The 19,298-nt window shown below is 34.8% G+C and overlaps 1 protein-coding gene across 1 annotated transcript; it reads right to left on the bottom strand.

Annotated features, from left to right (window-relative positions):
• Positions 1-6,156: 6,156 nt before the first annotated feature.
• On the bottom strand, positions 6,157-11,447 carry LOC110915478 (protein FREE1). Its single transcript, XM_022160187.2, has 10 exons — positions 10,482-11,447; positions 9,501-9,587; positions 9,275-9,406; positions 9,079-9,192; positions 8,941-9,006; positions 8,726-8,836; positions 8,145-8,237; positions 7,557-7,590; positions 6,581-6,651; positions 6,157-6,449 (listed from the first exon to the last, which is right to left on the bottom strand). The coding sequence occupies exons 1-10, from the start codon at positions 11,076-11,078 to the stop codon at positions 6,372-6,374; spliced, it is 1,383 nt and encodes a 460-aa protein (XP_022015879.1). The 5' UTR covers positions 11,079-11,447; the 3' UTR covers positions 6,157-6,371.
• Positions 11,448-19,298: the final 7,851 nt, after the last annotated feature.

Below are 19,298 nucleotides of genomic sequence, written 5' to 3'. Positions count from 1 at the left end.
AGCCACGTTGAAGGCCAGCTGGCTCGTAAACACCACAACGGTGTCACGCGAGTGCCGGCGCGAGCGAGTACAAGTGAGTGTGGTAGCGGGACTTTTTGACCGTTGGGCGTGTGGGATTCCGAGCCATATGTTTTGAATTAAAAAAAATATAAAAATTCTATAAATAACCCTCAATACCCACATTTCTCCCATATTCTTTTAGAAAAAATCTCTCTAACTCCCACATTTCTCTCGTATTTTTTAAAAAAAAGAACCTCTCTTACTCTCATAAAAAAATGGAATGTAATGCATTTTCTTCATCCGATTCTTCTGAAGAAGAATCTCGGAAAAATCTCATTATTGAAGCGGGTAGGATTAGGGTTGTGCATGGGTCGGTTTTGACCTAAAACCATAACCGATCGGTTATGGCGGTTATGGTTAATCGGTCTTGATGGTTATAGCAAGTCGGTTGTGGGTGGTTAACCGTGTATTTAGCCTAGCTAAAAATAGCTTAATTTTTTTAACGTTGAATAAATTGTTATTGCATATTTGTATATAGTAGTATAGGGGGGGGGGGATATTCCACGGTCCTCCCAACCGCCGAGGTAGTAAAAAATACATATAATTTATAATATTAATACCAATTATTATTGAATATTCAAATAAAGTGATATGATAGATTCTATAAATTCAAATAAACATTCAACCAAAACCATAAAACGACTTGAAAAACCCATAAATACTACAAATCTTCAATAAAAAACATCAAATGTTAAAAATATGATGAAAAGTCCTAAATCATACAAAGATTTATTACATGTCGATTCGGTTCAATTATGGTGGGTATGGAAACATTGATAACCCTAACCGACCCGCTACTTTCAGTTTTCAAAAAGAACCATTAACCGACCCATCGGTTTTTTATTTGGTTCGGTTTTTTTGGTTTGGTTTTGTCGGTTAATTCGGTTATGGTTCGGTTAATTCGGTTTTTGCACACCCCTAGGTAGGATAATGGTTGAGCGGTCTCAAAGGCGACGGGGGCTAACGAGACAACCACTACTAGATCGTGATCGAGAGGGAGCTAACAAAACATTAATAAGTCACTATTTTAGCCTCGATCCCATTTACGATGAAGAACATTTTAGGCGACATTTTCGAATGAATAGAAAATTATTTATACGTTAAGCGAATGATTTGTCGGAGCAATATCCTTTTTTTTTCAAAAAAGGGAAGATGCGAGAGGTAGATACAGCTTCACCTCCATACACAAATGTATTGCCGCTCTATGACAACTAGCGTGTGGGATTTCGTCAGACGCAACTGATGAATATCTAGAAATGTCTAAAAAATTGCCACAATTCGCTTCTTTTTTTTTTTTTTTGTTAAGGTATATACATCTTTACTTAAATTATATTTTTTTTTTAAATTTAAGTTTAAATTTGACAATGTATGTATAAATTATATATCTTTACGTAGGGATCATATCCATTTACTCACAAAAATATTTGCGTAAACCAACATTGTTTGATATTCAACGTATATACGAGGTTCACGATGAATAATATGTTTTTTCCGGAATGATCGGTAGCCTCGACTGTATGCATGTTGGATAGGCTATGTGTCCTACGGCCTGGCGATGTCATATCTACCGAGGTGATCACTCCTTTGGTTTTGGCATGCGTTTTTTGGAGTTGCTGGGTCAAATAACAACCTAAACGTTATTGATCAATCCCCAATATTTGATGACATTATTAATGGGATTGAGCCAGCACAATCGTTTTATGCAAACGGGGAACATTTCAAGTACGCTGACTACCAGGTTAACGATATTTACAACGAGTGGTCGACATTTGTTTAAGCTTTTTCATCTAGAACCGATGACAAACGAAAGTACTTTACAAAGAAGAAAGAATCAACAAGAAAAGATACTGAAAGAGCGTTTGGAGTTCTAAAGAAAAGATTTCATTTGATTGCCAACCCAATACGGTTTATGACACGAGAGAAAATAATGGGCGTCGTCTACACTTATCTAAATCTACATAACATGATTCTGGAGGACCAATATATGGCTATTTGTCAAAACTACCAATGTGATGTCCAACGAGGTGAATCGACAATCACCGATGAACAAAAACTCCAAAACATACAGAATATCAAGAACCGTGAGACACACGGAAACCTTCACCATGAGTTGGTCAAGCATTTGTGGGCTAGACAGCCTAATGATCTTGTATTAGAGTAGTATTATTTGTTGGTTGTACTCTTTTTATTTTAATGTGATAGAAAATTCGTTGAAACCACTGCTCACCTCGACCACAACAGGGTCAGGTGGCTTTAGCAATTGCTTTATCCAGTGCCTAGTCAGTATTCAGTCAGTGTCAGATAAAACAATATTACAGGATAAATCTGAGTGCTCACCTGAACCACAATAGGTAGACTTGGTAGTTTACTTCACTCATATGATGTGTACACACTATCCTTATGTGTTTTTTCATAGTTTCAAAATCTAAAAAAGAAATGAAAGTCCTTACAAAAAACTTGTAGGTGTATACAAAGGAAGGAGAAAGCATATAGGGGTTGAACATGTATTTATGAAAATTATATAAAAACGCAATTGATCAACTATAACTTTAGAAGTCACAGAGAAATTAGGATATTGGCATACCCACAGCATAAGCATGTGATAGACCTTGGATTCTAATTCAATTCAATCATATATCTTGACAAATAAATGAATAGAATATTTCTAAATTTGAGGTACACTTTCATGTCAAACAAACTTTCACCTTTATATTCAAAATATATATAAACATTTTCACATATCCTATATGCATGTATCATCATAATATTTCTTTCTAAGTATAGAGATTTAACCCTACAACCATTAAATACGCAAAACATTTTCGTGTACCTATTTTGTTGAACAAAATATAATGGGCCTGTGGAGATCAAGCTCTTAGATGAGATGTCCTTACAAAGGGTATGGATTTGCCTTAGTTCATAGGATGAGATGGGCCTAAAGTAAAAAAGAAAAGAAAAATATTTTATTTAAATATTGTGTATAACTGGTAGATGATGAAGTAGAAATTTAAGGAGGGTAAGAATATATGTAAGGTTGGAGATGAAATTGAGGTTTTTAAGGATTTGTAAGACTATCTCTAACGCATCTCTTGAAGGTAGGGGTGCAAACGAGCCGAGCCGAGCCAAGCCCGAGCTCGGACTCGTTTAACATATGAAAGCTCGAGCTCAAGCCCGGCTCAATTCAAGCTTTATTTCTAAAGCTCGAGCTCGGCTCGAAAGTAATTTTTCAAGCTCGAGCTCGGCTCGGGCTCGACTCGTTTAGTATTTGTTAATTAATTTATATTAATTATAATTATTATTATACAGATAATTTAGTTGTTTTTATATTTATATAAATGGTAATTATTATTATATAAATATATATTTAATATATTAATAAAAAATATATAAACATAAAGCTCTTTTAGGCTCGCGAGCAGACTCGATAAGCGAAACTCGGGCTCGTTTACTAAATGAGCTTGTTTTTAGGCTCGGGCTCGAGCTCATTTAAGCTCGGCTCGTTTGAATTTTTTTTCAAGACGAGCTCGAGTAGCTCACGAGTAGCTCGGCTCGTTTGCATCCCTATTTGAAGGGATGCTCTTGGAGTCCCTTACAAGGAGGTCTTTTTTTTTTCCCAAAATAGTGTTAAAAATCTTTATCAAAAAATGTTCCTTGTTTATTTTGTATTTGTTCTCTCTTTTTTTAACCAACATATAAACTTTTTTTTATACTTCTATAGAATTAATCAAGTATCTATTTGTTTTACTTGTTAATGATTTATATTTTTTTCAATCAATATCCAATATTTTTTATTTCTTTGATTTCACCGATCAACTCTTTATACAATTTTAGCATTAACTCTTTTTTTTTCAATCAACACTAGCTCTTTATATGAACCGAACAATCAATGAACCATTCGTGACGAGAAGTTCATTTACATTCATAAACACATGTTTTGTTCGTTTATTTACATTGTGAACGTTTGCTTATTTTTGTTCATTTGCATTTGTTTATGTCCATTCATTTAAATAAACGAAAAAACATGAAACAAACAATTAGGAATAAATTTATGCTTTAATTGACAATAGGTTTAGTTTATTCTTCAATTTGATTTGTTTTTAACAACTATAATGTACATCAGTAATTCAATTTGATTGTAGCTTTAGTTTAACTTTACTTATGTTTTAATCTAATCTCACAGCTCACAATATTATTATGTCCTTAGTTGCAACCTGCAATTAACTAACGATTCCAAAATAGAACTCTAAAAGCATAGTCAAAATTCATAATTAGAAAAAAAAATCATGTGGGTTATAATTAGTGCATGTATTACCATCCGTCTTGACTATTGGTGATTATTGCCGGAATTCTATAAATATATAGTTGTTAGATTTCAAAATGGCAAACAGAAACAATGACTAATTAAGAAACACACAGAATAAGGAAAGCAGATTAGCAGAATTCATAATGGATTGAACTTTGAAGAACAAAATCATGTGAACAGATTAACAGAACCGCATGAGACAAAACAACGGTACGATGCTTTCACTTATTTCGTTGTCGGTACAGTATCTGAAAGGGTATGGTCCTAAATCCTGCGCCGACCAATCAGGTCGCGCGCGAGACCATATCCTTAGCAGACTAATTTGGTATCTTTTCCAACCTCGCGCCGGCCAATCAGGTGTAACCTAGGTCGCGCGCGGGGTCAGGATAAACACAAGACCAGATTTCACACTTAGCTCCTTGGATGAAAACCATCACTTCCTGGACCCTGCACCGGCTACACGGGATATCCCCAATGGTCTCACGGAGGACAGAAGCGCAGGTAATCCAAGGACAAGTACCAAAGGTACAAGTGGCAGAGCAGTGGACTAATGAGCGTCCAACAGGCTGTATCCGATCATGCTCCACAATTAACAATCGTACAGCAGACAAGAAGGTACACAAGGCCGCATACGTGGCACCAATCAGCGTGCGCCGACATCTGCTCCACAATCTCCACTTGGCCGCTGATGACAGACGAGACCAGAAGGACAACGGTCAGGCCACGTGGATCCATTCAGCGTGCGCCAACTTCCCTCTCGAAGCACTAACGGTCGTGGAAGAGGGGACAAAACGGATATTCCTTGTTGTCGACTACAGGCCCAAGGCCCATCATCCCATCTCCTTCTACACCACTCTGGCTATAAATAGTGACCTTCACCTCTAGGTTTAAGGATTTCTGCTTCCTTGCTTTCTCACTCTTAATCACACACTTATATCCTCAAAACAGATACTTATTCTCACGCCAGAGGGTGGTTACGAGGAGAACCCCCCTATTCCCCTCCTCGTAACAAGCTTAACGGTGTGTTTAGTGTTTTGCAGGATCATCGCATCACAGCTTGGACGAGCCAAAGAAGATTAACCTTATTTGTCGAGGCACAAACCACAAACTAATCACCAGATTAGTTTGGTGTTTCTTCAGTATCCCTAGTGCAAATACAAGAATGTTTATAAAGAACGATAGATTGGGTGAAACTTGGCATATATTTTAAAGATTGAAGGAACAAATGACTGGATCCGTGTGGTTTGCATCACATTTGATCACAATGCAAATAGTTCTTTGTCACGCATCTTTATGAAGGAGCATCATAATTGGCATTACAGTTGTAGGGCTCTACAGTCTACACACTCAACTCATATGAAGGTCTTAAAGCAACTGGATGAAAAAAAAACCAAGGCTTTGATGTATATGTTTAGAAACTGTAGCAAAGCTATGTCGTCAAATCAATTAGATTTTGACTATAGATTGAGGAGGTCCGGGTATATAAATTACAATGCCAATAGAGATGATTACATTACAAACATAGATTTTACTATATACAACGACAACAACCGTACCCAGTAAATCCCACAAATAGCAAAGCTACTTATAGGGTCTGGGGAGGGTGGGATGTAGACAGACCTTGCCTCTATTCATAGGGATAGAGAGGCTGCTTCAAGAGAGACCCTCTGCTCGAAAACGAACATCATACCAACACACCAAGTCAAAGAATATAGAAATAAGAAGTCACCCATACCAAGAAAGTGATCAGAGTGACACAATATAATGTAAATCATGTATAATAGCATGCAACATACACAATATAATGTAAATCATGTATAATAGCATGCAACATCATTTGGGCATAAACACAAGAAAGGATCAAATAAACACAATATAGATTTTACTATGAAAGGATCAAATAAACAATGTTATTACAAGTTTATATTCACACCAAGATAACATATTCCGTATGAATGAATCTATATAAAGTAACCTCTTTTAACGTACCCGAAGTGGGCAAAGACGCTCAGTAGTCACGCACAAGGAAAGGATGCTGGCAAACACTGCATTCTATGGTTTTTGATCCGTTAGCAGGAACTTCAACCTGAAACAAACACACTTTAACTAAATGCGCTCTAGCTTTATATTTTTTTTTTAATTTTATTTTAGAAAATATCATTTTTTTGCATAATCCTTTATATACTGTGATAAGAGAAAATGGCAAGAGTCTCGAACCTGCAAATGGACTGTACAAGTTGGACATTCCACATCTTTCATTTGCTGACGTGGCACATTGGAGTTCAATTCTGTACGAGTATCTTGGTTAGTAAAGAAATAACCATAATGGTTTTAACTGATAAGCAAAGTAAATAATATGATAAAAACACCTTTAAAGTATTGTGTATCAGCGATCCAACTATTTATAAGAGTACAATGACGATAATTCCAAAGGAAACATAATCGAATCATAATTCCAAATCGTGAGAAAAATAACTGCAATAAATCTTATCTACGTAACAAATCTTAACTGATATATTTTGTCGAATTGTAACTAAAATATGTTGGGGTTGAACATGGTTCAATCAGAACATCATCATCATTCTGATGATATGAACTTCTGTTTGCAGCGGACATACTTGATATTCTTGAACGAAACAATAATGAATCAAATGGACAGACAATTATCGAAAGAAATTGAAAGTCTTAGTACCGGTTAATGTTGCCGGTGCACCCCCTTATATACTTGATAATCTTGGCGGTTAATTCAAGCGGGAAAACTGTCATTGGCAGTTTGAAATTACCCGCTTATAATATCCACCATGACTTATCATTTGTACCGAGTTCTAGTTATCATATAAACATACGAATACATATACATATACATATCATAAATTAAGTTTAATAATTCCTGCTAATAAAATATGCTATCTAATACAAGAGCTATAGCGACAGTTAAATCAACATAACTAAATATTATTAAAAGGTTAAAGTACAACTTCTGCCACCAGACTGTAATTATTACCGTTTTTTCCACTAAAAAAATTAACTTTCACATTCAGTCACTGAACTCATTTTTATATAATCTCCTTTATCATCTTCATTTTCTTTAATATTCCATAAATCAAGCAAAATTAACCTAGAAACTAAATACAAACAACCTAATTCAAGGTAACGATTCTGTATCTTTTTCACTAGAAAAAGATATACATACCCGCTGTTGTTTTGCGCTTCTTTTCCATCTCCTCCTGTCATCCACAAACAAACGAGAAAATGATACAAGATTTCAAACACATGTTTGTCGATTAATAAACAATAAAAAAAATCAGTGAAGCCCAAAAAATCAAAATGAGGTAAATCGCATTTCCAATGGAAGTTGAGGCCCAAATATATAAAATAGGGGCAATTTTATATACACCCCTTATAACTTGCATAATATCCTATTTCCCGACCAGAAAGTTAATATATGTATCCGTTCAAAATACCTTAAATTTGATTAAATACAATTTATAATATGATCATCATACCCTTTTATTTCTCCTCAACACTCCAAACTATCATATCGCAATACAAGTTTTAAGGTTTGAGAGAGGGGTATAAAGGTAAAAAAATTTGAAAATGGGTATATCTGATATTATGATCTTTTTGAGTAAATATGATACTAGACCAAATTTTGAAGAGAATATACAAAACTATCTGTAAAATTATCGGCCTTGTGACTTGAGTTTCATTAACAAAAGAAGGTTGTTTATATGGTTGAGAAATTGACGCGTGAAAACATGGAATTTAAAGTATTTAATACCTGAAGTTTCTTTGCAAGATCCTCATGTCTATTGAAGCCAGAAGATCTACCAGCTACCTCATTTACATGACTTAACCTTTGAGTAACTTCCGCCTACAAAAAGATAAAAAAGGAAAATACAAGGCCATAAATAGGTAGATAAAAGAAAACACCATCAAATTTAAACAAAATAAGAAACATTTTAATATATATATATATATATATAGGAGAAGGATCTGTTAGAAACCACCTTTATTGCGAGAACCGCAAGAACCAATGTGAACACAACCAAAAATACCTAAAAATAGCTAAAAACACAATTTTTTAAAAATATTTTTTACTTAAAATTCGCTATATTTCGTTATCAAATTTTTTTTTTTTTTTGGCTCCTAAAAGTAGCGATTTTTAAGTAAAAAATATTAAAAAAAAATTGTGTGCTTTTAGGTTATTTTGGGGGTTTAGTTTCTAGCATTTAGCTTGGGGGGGGGGGGTTAGGTTTTTTTAGGTTATTTTGTTGTGACTCAACCCTATATATATATATATATATATATGTGTATAAAGAGGTTTGACTTTGATATATAAAGACTATTTTTAATGCGTACCAGGCATTGGTCACAAACTCGAACTTGTTGAGCGTTCTCTTCTGCCGTGAGAGCAATTCTACCTTGAGTGCACTTATCACAAAAAATATCACCACAATTTCTACAGTGATGCTGAAATAATAAAACCAAGGTCATACAAAAAGGTCACAAAACAGTATAAAACATGATTAAAACAAGTGATATTCCTCATTAAGAATTGCAATTAAAAGACTAACCCGTCGCACAAAAGCTCCAAAATACGCGCTGCATGCTGTGCACTTAGTGGATGCTTCATCTGGAACCTACATTAGAAAAGAAGAGCCAATGGTAAAAGAACTTTTGGACACGTCTTCGAATTTGAAGATTTAACTAACCCAATGATCTTTCTCCTCATTGGTGGGCTTCATCAAGTTTATCCAATCGGGGAAGCCTTTTTTCTTCTCGGCTGGTTGTTGTTCGGAGATTGTCACTCCATCCATCTCCTTGAACTGCGTCAAGATAACAGGAAAGAATTATAAGTAAATTTTCCCACAAGTAAGATAAACCATAGAGAATATGAGAATCCAGAACCTGAAAGCTTGCAGCAGCCACCGTGTCAAGAATTTTGGTTGTGGTATAACTGTTGGACTTTAATCTAACACGTCTTGGATTGATGTCAACGGAACTTTTGGTCCAAAAAGCAAATATATTTGAATCCAATACCTATAAGGCAAGATGGAATTAAAGGTTATATTTCATACATCAATCTTTAACATGGAACATAGGTTTTTTAATTAGTTTAATGCAATATATTTACCTCCCACTTTGTTACGGCCTCAAGTGAATATACTTTCAGTGTTCGACTTGTTGCGGGATCAAGTATCTGAATACCATCTAAACCAATCTGCAGAGAAAACATAGAACAAAAATTTAAGTATACCAGAGTCACTTCACAAACAAAATAATATAAAATAAAAGACACCATATTTGACATAAACTCTATGTGTAAGATCAAGACATGCTCTGCCCAATCCCTATATCCCCCAAAAGAGCAACATTTTCGGTTTTGTGATGCTACACATCACACTTACTAAAAAAAATGAGACTAAATCTACTAGTATTTGATTGCCTTTTAATTGTGCTTCAGCTTGCATTAACCAAAATCCAATTGTTTGGTTTTCGTTGCATCCTACATCTAAAAACAAAACTTAGTATGTGAATTAACTTCTTGCTTACAAATTTTGTAGACAAGAACATAAGGTTATTAGGCTGGAGGGTGTGGTAGGGGCTTTATCACCGCCACCTCAACGCCATGGTCACCACCACGTCACACAAGGGCTTTAAAGCCCCCTCCTTTAACTTGAAGGGTGTGGAGGGTGTGGCTAGGGGCTCTATAGCGCCCCCCTTTAAAGCCAATCAGAATCGATGGAGCCCCCCTTTCTTCCGTTACCATCTTGCCCCCCCCCCCCATAAAAATGGCGGTATGGGTGATGGAGCCCCTGTGGCGCTATACATGGCTGAGGTGGAGGGAAGGCGCCCCCATACCCTCCGGCCTTAGTTGATCCTGCAATCCTTAAAAGGTTTACGCATTTGAAGGTAATTGGATTGACAAACCCTGATATTTCTTAAAAAAAAAGCTGCAATGATTCCTTTCGTAACCGCACAAACATTTGCAGGCTAAAAAAGTATTAATTCACCTAACGAGCAAGGCACCGAGATCCTACATTTCACATTTGTTACCCTACAGCGGAAACCATTAATACCCAACAATGCATACTTAACAAACAAACAAACAAACCTGACATAGCACATCCGTATCTCCTCCACCCCCTTCCGAAAGAAGAACCACTCTGAACTTCTGCACTCCACTCCACTCCTCTTTCGCCTCCGCAGCTTTCAAAACCTTATCACCATCCGCCGAACCCCTCCGCTCCTTCCCGCTCTCATCACCATAACTTATAGGCCTCCCATAATCATCAAACCGAACCACAGGAGACCGATCATTCCCAACATTATGACCTCCACTATAACCATAACCATAACCACCTTGATGATGATCAACACTATCATTATTTCCAGCAGTAGCAGCAGAAGAACTTATAGGTCTTCCATAATCATCAAACCTAACCTCCATCTGATTCTGATTCTGATTCCAATAACTTATCGAATTGGGATCGTAACTCGGATTACTCAAACCAGAAGTATGAGGCGTTGGATTGTGAGGATCGGTAGGGAAGTAATTAGATGAATAATCGGGTGAATAGTACATGGAAGGATCTGGAGGGGCAGAGGCGGTGATTGCAGATGTGAAATGATCGAATTGGGGATTAGGGTTTTGGAAGTCTGATTGGTGATAATTGTAATATGATGATGATGATGAGTTTTGATGATTCATGGTTGATCCAATTTAGGGTTTTGTTGTTGGATTAAGAAAGAAAGTAGGTATAAAGAAAGATATGGCGTGTGATCAAGGCTGATTGTGAACGAAGTTGCATGAAGAAGACAATGGAGATGTGGGTGTACCCGTCAAATATGGTTAAATGATTCGGGTCGGTTGGTGGGTCAACCCGGGTTTTAACGATGTCGGGTGGGACTGTTGACAGTTGACCTATTCCGCGTTGTCTTCACGAGTCTGTTAACCGTGTGGTCCTATTGGTTTTGAGAAATTTGCATATATAATGAAAAAATCGTATTTAAATGAATTTGACCTAGCTTTCTTCATCTCGGAATCAATAATATATGTCAAAATTGTAAGATACGTATAATTCACTTGTAAGTATTGTTTTGAATGTGATATGTAAGATGATTATATGTTTTCTCTTGTTGCTTTTGAATTTTGATTACATTTTATACACTACATAAAATATAAGTGATTTATCATATGTGGTTTTTAGTATATTATTGGATTTAAAGTGCACATGGCCCTTGCACTCAAATACCTAATTTGTTGGATATTTTAGTGTAATTGGGATTATGTGTTATTCGATTTGTGTCACATGTTTCGTGTGGATTCACCTGGCTGACCAGTTCCCCATGACCATGGGATGAACTCGGTATCGTAATCATTGTCTTGCATATTCGTCTTTCGGGGCTTGAATCTCTATGTGTTTATGGTTATATTATTGTTATGTTTGTATTGATTATGATATATGTGTTGAATTCTCACCATACTCAAGGACATAATTTCACATTTGAGAATGCATGTATAATAATAATAATAATAATAATAATAATAATAATAATAATAATAATAATAATAATAATAATAATAATAATAATAATAATAATAATAATTATACCAAAAACGTTTTTAATTAAAAAAACGAATCTATTCACCAACGTTTTTGTTGACCAAAAACTCTTTTACCCTTAGTAATGAACCGACTATGTTATGTTTCCTTTATTTATTTGAATTTGGAACTTTGTAATAATATTTGAATTCTATGTTATGTGTGACATTTTAATATTGATGCTTTAAATACTACAACTTTTAAATAGTTGTTATAAGCCTTAAGCAAATAGTTGTTATAAGCCTTAAGCAATCAGTCATGCCCCGTACCATTTTGCTGCTGGTCGGGTGTGACAACACCACACTTCTCATTTTCAATAACGAACAACACAACACTCCTCCTTGATTTCGGCCAAACCAACACCCAAACACCCATCTTTTGATCTCAAAATGTTCCATTTTTATTACATGCATGACTATGGATTGAAGATCTAAAACATTTGCAAGGAAGACATTTGCAAGGAAGGAAGCATCTTGGAGCTTAAAAATCTTGATGTGGAAGCTTGTAATCTTCACTTTTTCTTCATCATTTTCATCTTAAATTAGTGCATATAGTAAGCTTCAAAACTCTTGTATTTTTATTCTAATTTTATGTTTAAACTTAAAAATACAAGTGTTCATCTTGAAACTCACATAAAAACTACTAAAACCTTAACAAAAACAAATAAAAATCTAACATATAATGTATTGTACGATGATTTTTTATGTAGTTTTGTTATTAGTTTGATGAAGAAATCTTGATCTTGCCTATTCATGTTTAAAAGTAAGATCTAAACACATGTATGTTTAGATCTAGCAAGATCTACTAACATGAATATTATGAATTTGTTTTCATGTTTAAAAATGTCTTTATGAAGCATGTAAAGTATAGCTTTATATAAAAATCATGTTACAAAATATTGTCTTAAAATTGTGTAAAAAAAGTTTACATAAATTTTTATATAAACTAAGAATGAACATGCATGAAATTTATTTTCACAAAGAAACAAGTTTACTAAACAAGTTCATAATGTTGTGTTAAATTATAGTTTATGTTAAATATGAGAAAATTGAGATTGTTGATGTTGAAAAGTGTATAAAAATCATGTTTTAAAACATGAGAAAAGTCCATAGTTTAAGGGAAACTATGGCAAAATTTTTATAAAATCTAACCTTGATTAAGATATGATTAACAAAGATTTATTTGGTTAAAAATATGACTAAAAACCTTAATTGTCACACCCCCAAAATCCACCATGCGGAGTATCACCGCTTGGAGACGTGACATGACCAGGATCGAGCCACCAATCATATTGAACAACGTAACTAAGTAAATAAAATCGACCACAATACAATTGGTGACCAAAGCTAGTTAACTAAGTTCAAATTGAACAGCGGAAGCATTAGAGGTAAAACCCAAAACATAAGTTCATAGTTCATAAGTTTAAAGTCCAAAACGTATGTTTAATAAGTTCATAAGGATTAAATGTTTAATACGGAACATAACAATCCATATTCCACAACAACCGCCTCCTCGTGCAAGCTCCTTAAGCATTTAACGACCTATAAGGCATGTAACAACGAGTCAACAACAAAGTTGAGTGAGTTCACGTTTAGTTGGTTAGTTTTAAGTTGTTTCTGAAAAAACGTGGTTTGGCTTTCGTTGGCTTATTTGTCGTGGGGGTTACCCCATAGTTGAAAGTATGTTTAACCAGTTCCTTTTATTACCCAAACCATATCTTTAATCAGTGGGGGCTTCCCCATGTGAACCACTAGACCGTACCATATCGACTACTAACGCAAATAAGTTGTGCCCTACATCAGTGTCTATCATCACTGACAGTTTGCCATAGTCCATTAGTACACGCCCGTCCGACTGACACGGTGTGAGGTTTGTTAAACCTAATAGCGCTATTAACTAATGACCCGCTCGCCATTGGCCTCGGCGATTAAGTCGATATAAATTGAGGGACTTCATGATAGAGTTTTGTCTAGTAAGTTTTAAGGTTGTTGTCCTACCCAAGGAGGACGAACGTACGTATTCTACCCGAGGAGAATACGCAGGATTAATATTGGCATCCTACCTATGGAGGCTGGCCGTACATATCCTACCCAAGGAGGATATGTAGATTTCGTTTTAAATTCTTTAACCCATTCCCAACTACCGGGAATCCCATGCCTTAGAAAGTGTGTGAACTCACCTTGGTTTGCTTGGTTTGACTCTCAAAAATAGCTAACAGTCAAGGTCGGTCAATCACGTCCTAGTATGATTACCACCTAGTTTATTAGTGACTTCAAATAAGCACGAAATTCCTACACGCATCTACATCATAACATGCATCACTTTAACAGTTTATGCCCATATAAGCCTCCCATCTATTCCCGTTCATAAGCAAGCATACGACATTGCACATAACACTTTTATTGATATATAACATGTTAGATTATTCTCAGATAACCTACCCGAAATTTAGACACGCAAATCACCACTTATGTCGTTTCAGCTTTAATCTTCAAAACCGGACTGTTTTCGGGGATTTTAATAAAATAGTTAACTTGTTCCAAAAATTCCCAACTTTTTACAGAAGGTCTTAAACAATCCAATATTATTGTGTAAAAATATTGGGATCTAATTCATCACCAATATTTTATAAAAATCATTTTCCGGACTGCAATTAGATTCATCTTTTTCTGATTGCAGTCCACGGAATAATTTATTTAAAATTCCTCGTAAGTCCGATTTACGAAATTCCAGTGGGAGAATTACAAATACATCGGTGGTCATTTACAGTACAAATTTCATGATCTGACTCTACACGGAATACAAGTTATGACGGAAAACAGAACGCTTATTTTCAGCAGTAAAAATGCAGCTTGAGCTGCTGTTACAAAACGGGTCTTTAAAAATAGTAAACGAAGTCCAAAAATTATGATTCCAGTGCCATTAGAACCGTATTTCATAATACATAAATCTAGGCTTCAGAAAATCAGTTTTTCGTTAAGTTACGGTCTGGTTACAGCCAACTGAAGTTGGCTGTAAACACCAACCAACCCCTGTTTTCAGCTTTTTAATATTCAAATGCGAGTTATATTGGTTCCGTTAACATGTTTAGAGATCAATAACGACATTTGACATCAACATTAGCAAGTAAATCATCAAGTAATCAACAACATGTTCACTACAACATCATCATGTAGATCTTCATGTAACTTTTATGTTCATCTTTTTAGTGTTCTAGTAAAATACAACGTACTACACTTTTTAACCTACTCGAAATGCAAGTAAACTAAGGTAGATCAAGACTTACAACTAGCACAAGGCTAGGGGAGAATCTATGGTGAAAAGATGATGAGAATGATGATGAACAAGCAAGAACCAAGTCCTTTTGAAGCTTCCACAAGTTGCAACCTTCTTGTATCACCCTTGAAGCTTAAATGGAACTTGATAAATGGAAAATGATGGTGGTTCAGTGGTGGTGATGGGGGCGGTTTGGGGTGACCGAAAATGAGAGAGAGAGTGAGGAATGAGAGAGGTGAATCTATGGAATGATATGTTGTAAGGGTGCCATACTTATAATGATAGTTCTAATATTTTGGCAAGTCTTGTAAGTAACCAATCTTATAAAATAATTGGCATATAATCTAATCAAATATATGAAGTATGGAGGATGATTTATGGGTCCACAAGGGGACCAATTTTCGGTTGGGGGGGGGGAGGTTGAATGAAACTTTTTTTGTTTTTGCAACTAGTAGGTAAGAACTAGTTAGAATCCAAGTCTAATACTTCCTTATATTAGTACGTTGATATTTAGGGGGTGTTATGGTATACGGGGATCATGACTAGCCAAAAATAATTAAACAATGGGTTTGACAAGTATTTGGTGTCCCGGGTAATGTCCGGTTGTTCGGTCGGATACTGTTCCGTTAAATTGTTTAATTGTTCCGTAAGGTGTCTTATATATATATATATATATATATATATATATATATATATATATATATATATATATATATATATTTCTGTAGCACAATTAATTCCTAACACTTAGGAAAATATTCAGGACATTTTAGTAAATTTTCTGCACATGACTAGTAGGTTAACAAACACATGTAAACATGACACAGAAATCAGGAAACAGTTAAGTAATTCAACACAATCACCAAGCACTTTAATTATCATTAAATAATCGTACGGATACATGAAATTACGAGGGTTGTCACATTAATCATGAAAATTCTGTAGTTCTTGTTTCTTGAAAGTTTGATTTCTATTTCCGCACACTATTTTCACATCTATTAAAATCACTTGCCATATTACGAGAAAAGAAAGTTTTTAAGTCCAACTGGGACCAACATATGTCTTCAAGTGTGTAATTCATATTTGGATTTCTTTTTGTTCTCTATATTCTTTATATTTATTAGATTTTTTTTAAATTTCCATATCCTACCCTTTAAATAGGGCACGGCATATGGATTCTTGGATTTAATATTGATGGCTTATACACCCAAAACAAATAATAAAAAAGGGTTAATTACACAGTTAGTTTCTATAGGTACTAATTTGTTTTTTCGTAACTTGTTCAAGTTCTATGATTTCAATTTTGCAAACACTTTAGGGTAGTAGTAAGTCCATTTCTGTTAACTTTGAATAAAATGAAAAAGTACCCTTTTATAACCAGAGGACCATTTATTTAACAAATCGTCTTTAAATCACAGGACTTGTGTAAATTACTAAAAAAATATAAAAACAAAACAACCCCCACCCCACCTGAAATCAGATGTCCGATAACATTGAACACCACTGGCTTTGGTGACCACCACCACAAGTAATGCAAATATGAGGTGGGGTTTTCACGAGGTTATGGTGATTAAAGGCGAGGGGGGCGATAGGGATGGCGGTGCTGCGGCCGGACAGAAGTGCACGATTTGAAAGGATGGAATGAACGGTTGGAGGGCGGTTGGACAAAGGTGAACTTTAGAATTTCTGTTTTTTATTTGATTGACATCGGAAGGTGGTGTTTGCCGGTGATGGATTTGCAGTGAAGTGGTGAGGCTTCTTGGTAAGGAAGAAGAAATTAAGTTTGACTATTTGAGTATATTACAATAACAACCCCTCGTTATTTTTTACTTTATAACTAAAAGGCTATTTTAGTCAGTTTCCTCGAATTTAACAGAAAATCTAGTGGAAGTTGGTCTTATTATCTTAACGTGTTATAAAATTGAAATCATAGAACTTGAACCTACTACAAAAAAAAAAGTTAGTTCCTAAAAGTGTTATTCTAAGTAAACCACAGGGACTATCTGTGTAATTAACTCCAAAAAAAAATACAATTATGCATAAATTGTGCGTTTGATTTGTGACACCTAATAAGCAAAAAAAAAAAATTATAATAACAAAATATACTATTTAAATACATCAAATAAATTAGGCAATAAGTAGTCATATATTTATTCGATTGAACAATTGCAACAATTAAAGTTAGATAGTGGTGAACTTTGGAACATTGCTACGGTTGTGGTATGTGACCTTGATTGAATGGGCTATATGGGTGAATCATGAAAGTTAAGGGTTAAAAAATAAGGTTATGGGGAGAGATAAATCAAAAGGAAGATGCGCTAAAGATATAGAGATAATCGTTTGCACATTTGTTTATTATTTGTTTCCTTATTAGTAGGAACTAGAGTAGGGTTAGAGTCTTGTTTCCTTGTGTATTTTGTGTGGTTTTCTGGCTTAATAAAATTGAAGAGTTGTTCCACATTAGGTCAGTATGTTTTCTTGTATTTTTTTTTTTTTTGAACGGCAAATTTGGATCACTGACGGACCACTAGAGTATCATCGTGCTACCAGCAGAACCACCCGATCATATCCATCTCCACTAGGCAATAATGCCTATACACCAATTCAGGAGGAAACCCAATAAATCTGGGAAAACCCCCTTTGTGAGAATCGAACCCATGACCTAATGGTCATAAGCCTTATCCCACCCCCAAGATACCACTAGGCTATAATGCCATGGGTACATCGACTTTGCCCTTTAGTAACCGAAGTTAAATAATAATAAGCTCATAACTATTATTTTTGTTTATTATGTATAGTAGAAGTAGATGTATATTGTTAGATGATATGAGAGATAATGAACGTTACATAACATGACCGTCTTAGAGGGTGTGCAGAATATGTCACCGAACATGGCCCAAAATTTATGGGGTCCAAAAAATTTTCTTTCTTTATACATATATAAAATATTAATAGTCTCAAATGAAACATTAATATTGTGTTCTCTATAATGGCTTTGCGCTTACTTGTCAATACACGGGGTCTTGGTTCGAGAGTGGCAACATTCTATTTTCTCCTATTTTTTTGTTTCGTTTATTCATATTCATTTGTAAGTTTTTTATTTGATTTCTTTTTATTAGTTTTAATTGATTTTTTTATATTAATTTATATTATTTGTTATTAAAGTCAACACGTAATTACTTAAAAATACAAGGGACCATTTTTTTCAATTTTTTTCTATTCGCACAGGGTCTTCGAGAGCCCTTGAGCTCTCGGGGACGGCATACATAACATATTTTTCTCCATGAATAATTAGCTTTGTTCTATTATGAGAAGTAATGAACATTACACAACATATTTTTTTCCATGAATAACTAGCTTTGTTGTAATTACACATCTAAGCACAAACTAACACATTCTTAAAACTCAACATACCCACTTATGTTATGTTGTAAGTTGATCTCACTTTAATAATTTAGCATCCATTTTAACACAATAATACAATTTTGGCATGCGACTTGAATTAGTTGACACCATGTACTCTCCCTCTATGGTATTACAATATGTTGAATTTTGTAAGGTTACGAACTTGAAATCATTAAAGATTTGGAATTTTAGTTGAGTATTTAATATTTCAAGTTGACAACTTTTAAACAAAAGAGTTAAATGCCATTTTAGTCCCTGTGGTTTGGGCCATTTTGCCAGTTTAGTCCAAAGGTTTCATTTTTAACTTGTGAGTCCAAAAAGGTTTCACAGTTGCCATTTTAGTCCACTTGGTTAACTTCGTCCATTTTTTCTGTTAACGAGAAGGCCAATTTGGTTATTTTGTATGTAATTATGTTAACTAAAAGGGCAATTCAGCCATATAAAATGAACGAATTGGCCTTCTCATTAACAGAAAAAATGAATGAAGTTAACCCAGTGGACTAAAATGGCAACTGTGAAACCTTTTTGGACCCACAGGTTAAAAATGAAACCTTTGGACTAAACTGGCAAAATGGCTCAAACCACAGGGAGTAAAATGACATTTAACTCAAAAGAATATATACTTTCCCATGAATCTAACAACA

The sequence above is a fragment of the Helianthus annuus genome, chromosome 16 (genome assembly GCF_002127325.2).
Source record: "Helianthus annuus cultivar XRQ/B chromosome 16, HanXRQr2.0-SUNRISE, whole genome shotgun sequence".
Taxonomy (NCBI): Eukaryota; Viridiplantae; Streptophyta; class Magnoliopsida; order Asterales; family Asteraceae; genus Helianthus; species Helianthus annuus.
Note: the sequence above shows the minus strand (reverse complement) of the source record. Positions and strands in the feature narration are given on the sequence as shown.

What these genes read in the sequence shown, in the direction of transcription:
- LOC110915478 (XM_022160187.2), bottom strand. Translation starts at nt 11,078, where the DNA reads ATGAATCATCAAAACTCATCATCATCATCATATTACAATTATCACCAA. An exon ending in ATACGGATGTGCTATGTCAG is followed by an intron (nt 9,588 to 10,481) that starts GTTTGTTTGTTT and finishes TTTTCTCTGCAG; the next exon opens with ATTGGTTTAGATGGTATTCA. An exon ending in TTGGAGCTTTTGTGCGACGG is followed by an intron (nt 8,837 to 8,940) that starts GTTAGTCTTTTA and finishes TTATTATTTCAG; the next exon opens with CATCACTGTAGAAATTGTGG.